This window comes from Molothrus aeneus, chromosome 2 (assembly GCF_037042795.1).
Source record: "Molothrus aeneus isolate 106 chromosome 2, BPBGC_Maene_1.0, whole genome shotgun sequence".
In the NCBI taxonomy this organism is placed as follows: Eukaryota; Metazoa; Chordata; class Aves; order Passeriformes; family Icteridae; genus Molothrus; species Molothrus aeneus.
The window spans coordinates 10,488,207-10,498,695 of NC_089647.1; the positions used below are offsets into that span (position 1 = coordinate 10,488,207).

Here is a 10,489-nt window from a genome sequence, read left to right on the forward strand (position 1 = left end):
CCTGAAGCTCTTGAAATTTAATACTGACATGTAATCAGTCTTTTCTTAAGATCCCCCATCAACTGCTTAAAAAAATCCAAAAAAAGGAATAAAGTTCCTGGGTACAGCCCTGTTATATTAGTTTAATACTGACTCCTGGCCTATCAAGTACAATCTTAATTTCTTGCCCAAGAGAAAGTCTTGAGCACATAGGCTAGGGGAGGTAGCCACCAGTACATCAGGAACCAATCCCTTTTGCAAGGTCTCGAGAAAACAGTCTGAGGAGAGGCATCAGTGCATGGTAATTTTTACTTTATTTACTTTAATTTGTGGGGAAAGCTTTCTGTGCTTCCCGCCAGGCCAACATTACCTTTCACTTCCAGCTAGCTTCAGAATGCAGCTGGGAGAGCTGCAGACTGAACAATGGCAAAGCCTGAGAGAAAAGAAAATGCTGGACTAGTGTCAGCAATGCCATTCCTTCTCTTTCTGCTTTTTGCCAGCTTTGAAACATTTATGAAACACTGTAATTGTTGAGGCTCTGCACTCTACAGCTCCCCAAGACAAGGCAGATGTACAAACTCTCTCACAGCTGACACAACCTCATCTTCTACACTTCAGAGGAATTTGAGGAAGACAGAATTTCCTTGAGAAGGTGAAAGAAGACAGATCCAAGGGGTAGAAATTGCTTTTATTAAAAAAATCTAAAATGTTATTTATAAAATGCATTTCATCATCTGCACTGGGAAACAATTAGGGAACACACAATTGTTGAGGCCTCTTGATGCTTTCAGAATTTTGACTCGCCAAACATGCCTTAGCTAGAGAAATTGGTTACACACCTACCACCACAGGCAATCATAAGGATCACAAAAAGATTTCAGCCTTCAAGTATCAACTTTTTTACAGAGAGAATTTTGGTAAGCAGCCCATGTGCACACCTGGAAATATCCACTTAGTGCAGTGGACTTATCTTTAAAATGTAATTGTTTGTGTCAAAATACAGTATTAAAAGATACAAAATAAATAATTCAGAAAAGTTAATAAATAAGGATGCATTGTGATATCCATTGTATAGTAACTTCTCTACTAAAAACTTCAACCTGTATAGATCTCTGAATAAATACCCTTCTGTGGATTTAGTTTTTACAAGTAAACAACCTGCCCTTCCCTTCCAGTTCCCAGATTAACACTGAAGGAGATTCAACTCACCCAGGGTGAAGGAGGATGTGAAAGAAAAAAGTACTGCATTTATTTGCTTTGAGAGTTTTAACAGCTCCTACCTAACAAAACTGCAAAAGCTTTTAACAGTTTAACTTCTCTGTGATGTGGTTCTGTTTCTATATAGGTCTGTTTGCTTTACACAGTGCATTAAAGACATGAAGACCAAAGTTCTACTGTAACTCCAGTGGATTTAGAGATGAACTTACAGCAGGGCAGAAGGAAAGGCCACAATGACTCTAAAGAGTTGGTACAGATTTGGACAAACAAATTTACAAAGCAAAACAAAGGCCTCCAGCAGCAACTGAGGACTGCACTGCATTCATCCATGGTGTCACTGAAGAGGCACTTCTTTCACTGCAGGAGTTTTACTTACTGGAAGCTCCACACTTAGTTGGGGTCACTTTCAAAGAGGCACAAAGGAAGGAAAGAATCCTCAAATAAAAAAAAAAAAATTCCTTGTTTTCAATGCAGGAAAATTAAGCAGATGTCAGCAGTACTTTGGGAATCCTCTGTCAAGTTAAACAATGCTGATGGAATGGCTGTGTGCAACTATGATTCAATTTAAGAGGTTTTTAATTGGATTACTTCAAAGATGCATTCAGACAATAGCTATGCAAACAGCTGAATCAGCACAACTGATTTATGGCAGTGCCATAAATCAGGCCTGCTGCCAGGAGAGTAATAAGCCTATTTTAATATAGTCATAGGTTAAAACAATAAATCTAAGCCCCACACTTTATCTTAGCAAGGTTAATACAAAATTATTCTGGAGAAGACAAGAAAATCCTTAAACCACCTGTTACTAGAGCTTACTTGATGAAGACTGGGCTGATGGATGTTAAAACCAGTCTTAGCTGAAAGACATGTTTTTTTGGTAGGAAGTTCCAAGTAGATAATAGAATTCAGCTGGTGCTTGATTATTGCTTAATCCTTCCAAAGAGAACTCTCACCAGTTCTTTTTTTTTTCACATCAGTGACTTTGTTCTCCTCACAATACATTTTCAAGGTATCTGCATAGTGATTTTTTTGCCTCAAAGAGAGGCCTAAGAAGTGCCACCTCAAACCCCGAGTTACACACAACACTGTTTCTTTCCCAAAAGGACAGCTACAACCTCTGTTCCATTTAGAGTAGGGATATGAAAAAACTTGAACCACATAAGAGCTAAAAAGCACAAAGTAGTTGGGTCAATTTTCATTTACTAAGGCTACAGGAACTACATTTCATCCAGGCCATCCCTTCTGTCCCACACTTTCTCCACCAGTACAGTATGGCTTGGAGTGCTTCACAGAGAAGATGTCACACACTTGGAAATGCAGGATGATGGAATTCGTGTTGGTCAAATTCAAGGGAAGACAGGCAGGTGTGGCTTCAAGATACATGAAATCACTGTAGTTTTAAAATAAGGCAGGGGCAGGTATGAATATTTGGCAATATACCCTCGTTCTCTGTGGAGAACATCAGCACCTGTGTTTAACCATCACAGCCAGGTCAGGAATGAAGCCCTTGGAGACCAAGAAACTGCACTGGCAAGAGCCACATTTTCAATAAGGTTTCCTAATCATGGGACAATCTGCCACGGAGCCTCAGCATACCATTATGCTGTTATGAACAGCAGAAGAATCAAGTGAATGCCTCAGCCTCATTTAAGCTGCAAGATGCCTTTAGGAAAGGTGCTTAAATGCTCAAATGGCTCAATCTAATAAATAAGTGTAAGCTGAACACTGCCAATGCAATGGCATCAATGCTGCTTCACAGTCCTTCCAAGTAAATACATTGGACCCAGGAATACCTCAGTACCACATCATCTCAAACCTTTGGTCACACTCCCTTGATACTTTAAATACACACCGCTCCAGGATTTGCTAATAAAATTTAGCAAGAAAATGTGGGTGTGTCATCACTGGCATTTTCATCCAATATTCCCTCTCCAAGTAAACACAGCACACTTCAGAACTCGTTTGTACCTTTAAAGTAACATCAAGCTTTAGCACAGGTAGGTGTCCAGTAACACCTAATGGGAACAGGTGAAAATTGAATAGAATGAAGCTAAGATTAGGTTCCATTGCCAGTCAAAAAAGTATGGACCCTTTTGGAGAGCTGGAATGCAATTGAGAAGAGTTTCTTTTCAGTTAAAATTCGTCTTCCGTAAATGTTTGTTAGGGATTTCTATAGCACTGACTTGGAGAGGCCAGGACCCAGCAAGAATTCCCGCTTGGATGGCTACACCCGTCACAACTGCCAGGTCAGGATCTACAGAGGTGTTGGGTTCCTTTCCAAAGAAGTCCCGAATAACTTCACGGATTTTGGGAATCCGTGTGGAGCCTCCGACTAACACAATTTCATCCACTTCAGCTTTGTGCAGGTGCCCTTCCTGCAACACCTGTTCAATGGGCACAAGAATCTTCTCAAAAAGGTCCTTATTTAACATCTCAAACAGCTTCCGAGAGATTTCTGTTTCAAACACGACTTCCACAAAGTTGCCCTCTACTTTGGAAGTGTCTCCAAGATTTTTCAGGCCTTTTGTGTTTCGTGAGGCACTGTTTGTTTTTACCTGGCTTTTTGCAAGTTCTCTTGTCAGCTGGTTTGCTGGCAGAGTCAGCAGCACCCTCAGTGTAGCTGCCTCGTGGACAGTCAGGTTTAATTTAACAGCTTCCACGGCCTGTCTGAGGCGGTGAATCTCCTCCTTCTGTGTTGGCAGAGAACCGAACCTTTGACGGAGCTGTTCATATAAATACACCATCAACCTCTGATTGAAATCCTGTCCTCCCAGCTTGTTGTTACCTGTAAGATCAGAATAGAAGGCATCAGACAGAGCACCTTCAAAGCCCCAGAAAGCAGCACTCTTTCACTGGGAGATGGTGCTCAAGGACAAGAACAATCACAGAGGGACCATGAGCTCACAGAGCTGTGACAACAGACAAAATTGTTGTCCACTGCACACATGATGGATAATTATTTCCACTGTTTTGTTTTGACTAAAAACAGTAACTCACTTAGTGGACCTCTGTCTAACTAAATCAGAGTGAAGCTGCTGAATCTTTCTTGCTGTTCCACTCTAACTGAACTGAGCAGCAGCAGCACCTCACCTCAGAACTTGCTTGCTGAAGGCAACACAGGCAGCTGGCAGTGCACCTCAGAGCTGTGTGCATGCAGGCCAGCTGAAGCATGGCTGTCTCTTCACCAGAGTGACCAAACACTGCTGCCAGAGCTCTGTGCCCAGGGATGAACCATTCATACACCAATCCCAAAAATTCTGGGTTAACGGCCCGCGCATTCCCAAACCCCAGGCAAGGATGCACCAAAGCACTGGTCAGTGATCTGCCAATATTCCCAGTCTGGGCAAAGGTGACAGAAAGATTTGAAACAATCCCAACCCCCCAAAAGTTCTGTCACAGTAAGTGTAACATGCACCAGCACTTTATTAGTGGGCACAAAAGTTAACAGACATGGATAAAATGAAACCACAACTTACAGCCAAAACCTATGACTCTGTGGTCTTAATTGCTGAAATCAGCCAGAAACCTAATTTTGCAGGTTCCATGCAAAATTCCATGAATTTTCATTCCATGAAAATCAGTTGAGAATGCACTGGGAAAACACTCTGTGACATGGTTGGTATGTTTTAAAAGTCCCTCCAACAGCAACTTCAGGTGCACCTTGTCTCCCCCTCCTTGAGAAACAAAAGCATTTTTCTCACCTGCCATGGCTCGTGTGATGAACATCCCTCCCATCTTGTTCAACAGAGACACGTCCAAAGTTCCTCCACCCAAATCCACCACCAGGACATTAAACACATCAGCTTTGTGCAGCCCATAAGCCATAGCAGCAGCTGTGGGCTCATTGATTACTCGCAAAACGCTGAGCCCTGTGAGGAGCAGAGACAAGTAACACCTCAGCAAACTGCAGTTCTTACATCAGAATGACATTTGCCATTACTTGTTGGGGCTTTTTTAACCACACTCAAGTGTCAGATCTAAAGAAGTAGTTTCCTAATCAGTAATATCCAATGAACTCTTTTTCCTTACTAAATTCTAAAATAGTACTGCTTCAGCATCAGGGCAAAATCACGAACCATAATGTGCCCAAACACATTCCTTCAGAGAAACCTTGCTAAGGAGATTTATTTCATGCACTCTATTTCTGTTTAAATGATTGTCCAAGGGTGCTCTATATAGTCTCCCTATTTGGAGATTATAAAAAAAGACTATTTTCCCTGAAGTAAAACTTACTTCCAGCCATCTATGTCTACATTAGCCAGCTGCACCTGTTGGTACTCAGAAAGTTCTCAGCTGTTCCTCACAATAAGGAGGAATGGGTCCAAAGCATTCTAAGCTTCTCTGTCACCAATTCACTGTTTCTTTATCCTCCACAGAGACCTTACTGTTAGTGAAACAGACCTCAAGCTCTCCAAGAAAAACTCTGGAATAGAGAGACATCACCTGCAAGGTTAGCTGCCTTAATGGTAGAATTCCTCTGCCTTTCATCAAACTCTGCTGGCACGGAGATGACTGCCTTGGAAATGGACATGCCAAGGTTGGCTTCTGCCATTTTCTTCAGTTTCAGCAGCAGCTTAGAGCCAATGCGCTCTGGAGTGATGTGAAAGGTTTCATTAGTTGTCACAGAAAATTCAGCTAATCCATTCTTGTTGACAATCTAGAAGGATAAAGCGACACAACCCCCAAGTGAGAAATCTTCCTATGCTCCCCCACCCTCTTCCCACCAAATATTTTATTTGCATGTAGTCTATTCTGGAAAAGTTTAAATGTGCTTTTGCCATTTCCGGGCCACTTTTATTCCCTGATTAGGAGGATTATGCAAAACATGCCACTTAAGGGGTGAAAGTATATCCAAACAAATGACACCCACTATGCCCTAATAAAACACATTAAAAAAAGTCAAGACCTAGAAACTGTGGAGTCAACTTCCAACACCTCATTCAAAGACAGAAGGGATGGTTTTTTAATCATTAGGTTATCTTTCAGGTTTCTGAAAGAAAACAAACAGCTTGGTACTGAAACAGCTTCTCTTAACAATATTAAAAAACTAAAAAGACTTGAAAGATTACTTGCAGTAAACAATTTTTTTTATTATTTTTTCAACCAATTCTGCACCATGCTCAAAAAATGCAGGTTGGTTTTTTTTTAAAGCAGCTTTCAAGTTCTGCTGCTGGTTGAATAAGTAGCAAAGTACTGAAGGAATGAACACATTGGGACAGAGAAGATGTGGCTTTAAAACTTTTCTGGGTTTTGGCTTTTTTGGGGGAAGAGGTTTGTTGATTTTTGTTTGTTTGTGTTTTTATTTTACAATTTTAGGGAGAAGTAAAGTTTCAGCAAAGCACAGTTAACATTTCAAATTTAAATTTATCCTTTCAGAGATGGGACTGGAAGGTTACCCAGAAACACATTTCTCAGTAGGGAAACACAGGGTCCTCTAGAAAATCATTATCAGCTCTCATGCTGAGGTACAAAACTTCCACAACTATTTCTTTCTGCTCTCTGGATACCTCTTAGGGTTTTCAGACACATCAGACTGGGCCATATGACTCAAGGTCTGACAAGATGATCAACCACATTTCAGGTGTCATAGAATCATGTTGGAGGGACCTTACAGCTCATCTCCTTCCAAGCCCCTGCCAGTGGCAGAGACACCTTCCACTAGACCAAGTTGCTCAGAACCCATCCAGCCTGGCCTTGAACACTCCCAGGGATGGGGCGTCTGCAACTTCTCTGGGAAACCTGTGCCAGAGCCTCACCACCCTCACAGTAAAGAACATTCTTCCTAATTTCTAATCTAAACCTACTCTCTCTTGGCTTGAAGCCATTCCCCCTTGTCCTTTCTCTCCATCCTCTTGTCAGAAGTCCCTCTCCATCTTTCTGGTGGGTTCCCTTCAGGTAGTGGTAGGCTCCAGTTGTCAGGACTTAGGACATCTCTCTGGCTGTCTTGAGCAGCCAAGACTTCTGCCAGGGGTCTCAGAGACCCTGGCACAGAGCCCAAAACACCTGTGGTTTTGATTATGACCCGTGGAGCAAATTACCAACCTTAGATGAAGATCTGCAAGTCATGACAAATTAAGTAGAATGATAGTGAATTTATGACAGGGTGGAAAAGTAGATTTTGGGGTTTTTTAGAATGGGGATTCAGGGGGCAAGATGGAGGAATCTGGGCGTGTCCTGCCTTTCTTCTTGGCCTCCATCTTCTGCTGTAATGTTGGCGCTTACAGATTGGTCTAGAGTAGAAGCTCACTGTCTAACATAGGTGATAGGTATTGGAAAGTAATTGTGAACATTGTACATGTAGTTTTTAGTATAAAGACATAACAGGGCCCCAGGGGCAGGCAGAGTGCCTGCAACTGTCCTGCTGAGTGGACCTTGGCAGGGCAGGAGAAAGAATTTTATAGATGAGATACAATAAACAACCTTGAGACCAAGAACTGAAGAGCTCTGACTCCTTCAAGCGCCAGGCTGGGAAAAGACTTTTTAACATTTCTCAGGGTCACTCTGACCAGCTAGAGACCCTGACACCCAGTTAGGTCACCCCAGAGCCTGCTCTTTCCAGGCAGAACAATCCCAGTTCTCCCAGCCTTTCCTCCCAGCAGAGCTGCTCCATCCCTGTGATCCCCTTGGTGCCTGCTCTGGCCTGGCTCCAGCAGGTCCCTGTCCTTGCTGTGCTGGAGCCCAGAGCTGATGCAGCCCTGCAGGTGGGGTCTCAGCAGAGGGGGCAGAGGGGCAGAATCCCCTCCCTGCCCTGCTGCCCACGGGGCTCTGGATGAGCCCAGCACACGGGGGGCTCTGGGCTCCCAATGGCCAGGGCATGGCCAGCCTCTCACCCACCAGCACCCCCAGGGCTGCTCTGGATCTCCATGCCCAGCCTGGATTGCATCCTGCAGGACATCCCTTACTGCCTGGAGGGAACTGCAGGTGGTGGCTGCTTACCTTAAAGGGATACCTGCTGCTTTCACTCTGCAGCTCTTCTGGAGTGAAGACTTTCCCGATGAACCTCTTGGCATCATAGATGGTGTTCTGGGGGTTGGCATCAGCCAGCTCCAGGCCCTGGTATCCCACGTGCACGCCCATGTCCGTGAAGGAGACGACGCTGGGGATGCTGCTGTGGCCGCTCTCGTCCACGATGACCCTGACGGCGCCGCTGCCCGGCAGGAACACGCCCACGGAGCAGTAGGTGGTGCCCAGGTCGATCCCAATCACCCTGGGCGTGGGCATGGGCAGGTACTGCTGTGCCAGGTAGCTGGCTAAGAGCAGGGCCAGCACAGCAGAGCCTGAAACACCGAGTTGGGAACAGCAGGGTTAGGGCATCAACTCTGCAAACTCACACGAGTGACTCCGTGTGACACCTCCCGCCGCTTTATTTCACACCCCGGAGCCTCGTTAGCTACCTAATTAGTTTTTAATTTCCTGCTCAACAGAGAGTGGCTAGGAGTCAAGAATTTAAGGCATTAAATATTAAACTGATCAAAGAAAAAAAAAGGCCAAGAGACAGCCGAGCCAAAAATATCACCATGCTGTAATAATTCTGTTTCTCTCTGCATGTTACTGCAATAACACAGGCTAATTAGTAATTCTGCAGGAGCTGCCTATGAATGACCCCAAAAGGACACTGAGTTAATGGGGCCACCCAAAATCACAGTGAAACTACAAACTCACAATTCTAACGCCTCCAGCTTCACCAAAAGTCTAAAAATAAGGGGAGAGAAATCCATAGCACCTCATTCTGCTTCAGCCATAGATCCCAAAAAAGCATGTCCCTACATCTGTGAATCTTTCTTGTCCCTTGAAACCCAAGGGAAGACCAGTTTATGTGCAGAAGAGTTCGTTGTTTGGTTTTCTTTTAATTTTACTTACAATCAACAAACACATGAAACCCAAAATTCTAGCATCACGTAATGCCTCAGATGATTACCAAAAAAAAACCACCAACAAACAAAATCTCAACAGGAAATGTAAATAAGTTAAATTTCAAAGAATGGGTGACCTCTTTTTTTTCCCAGCAGGCCGTTGTAGTGCTTCAAACAGACTGGCTGGAGAGCTCTGGCTTGCTATGGGCTGCAAATCTTCCCAGATATTTCTGAGCAATGTTCCACTGAGCACTCTGGCTTTCACAGAATCCCACAATGGGTCAGGCTGGAAAGGACCACAGTAGATCATCTGGTCCCACCCCCCTGCTCAAGCAGGATCATCCCAGAGCACATGGCACAGGATTGTCTCCAGACACTCCTGGAATATCTCCAGTGAGGGAGACTCCACACCCTCTCTGGGGGATCTGTTCCAGTGTTTATTCACTGCACAGTGAGGAATTCCTTCCTCATGTTCAGGTGAAACTTTCTATGCATCAACTCCTGCCCATTGCCCCTTGTCCCATTGCTGGGCAGCACCGAGCAGAGCCTGGTCCCTGCTCTGACCTTTCCCTGCAGACGCTGGGAAGAATACATTGATGAGGTTCCCTCTCTTCTCGAGGCCCAACAGCCCCAGCCCCTTGGCCTTTGCTTCTAAAAGGTCCAGTCCCCTCCTCATCTTTGCTGCCCTCCGCTGGACCCGCTCGAGGAGTCCATGTCTCTCCTGCACAGAGGAGCCCAGAATCAGACACAGCACAAGACAGAGAGCACGGGAAGCTCGTGCCACCCTGGAGAGCCATCCCGGAGCGACATCGGCGGCAGAAAGACGCGAGAGCGGAATCAAAACTCCCCAAAAGCCCACAGCCCAGCCGCGCCATCGCCTCACCCAGCACAGCCATCTGCCCCGCCATGTCTGCCCGTGGCTCCGGCGCTGACGGCTCTTTCCGGGCCGCGCGGGGCACGCTGGGAACGGTAGTAGGCATATCCCGCCAGCCTCGCTGTTGCTATGTGCGAGAAAACCACAACTCCCAGTGCGCATCGCGGCGCGGCCGGTTCCGGCGGGTACCAGCCAATGGGCGGAGAGGGGCGTTACCCGTTAGCGGGAGAGGCGGCGCATGTGCAGGTCTGAGCCGGGGGTGGGTCGCGGTGGCTGCTGGGAGCTGTAGTCCCGGGCCCCAGCGCCATGGTGCTCTGCGGCCTCCCGCCAGCATGAGGCGTTAGAGACCGCGGCTGTGGCGATGCCGGAGCAGAACGTCTTCCTTTATCCTTCTCGGTCTTCATCTAGAAAGTGCCGAAACCCCCTGTGCAAGGGTTTTGACAGAGCCTGGCCGTGGTGTCTTTCACACGGCCAAGAGCCAGGTTCGGAAAGGAGACGTTGTTTATTCTGCTCAGGGTGCAAGGCAGAAGCTTTCCACAAATGAAGCTCACCGGTTCTTAAAACT

The 10,489-nt window shown here is 45.5% G+C and overlaps 1 protein-coding gene across 1 annotated transcript; it reads right to left on the reverse strand.

The window, feature by feature from the left end:
* Nucleotides 1-648: 648 nt before the first annotated feature.
* Nucleotides 649-9,975, reverse strand: HSPA13 (heat shock protein family A (Hsp70) member 13). Its single transcript, XM_066571927.1, has 5 exons — nt 9,934-9,975; nt 8,134-8,474; nt 5,641-5,854; nt 4,899-5,066; nt 649-3,982 (listed from the first exon to the last, which is right to left on the reverse strand). Exons 1-5 carry the CDS (start codon nt 9,956-9,958, stop codon nt 3,327-3,329), a joined length of 1,404 nt encoding a protein of 467 aa, XP_066428024.1. The 5' UTR covers nt 9,959-9,975; the 3' UTR covers nt 649-3,326.
* Nucleotides 9,976-10,489: the final 514 nt, after the last annotated feature.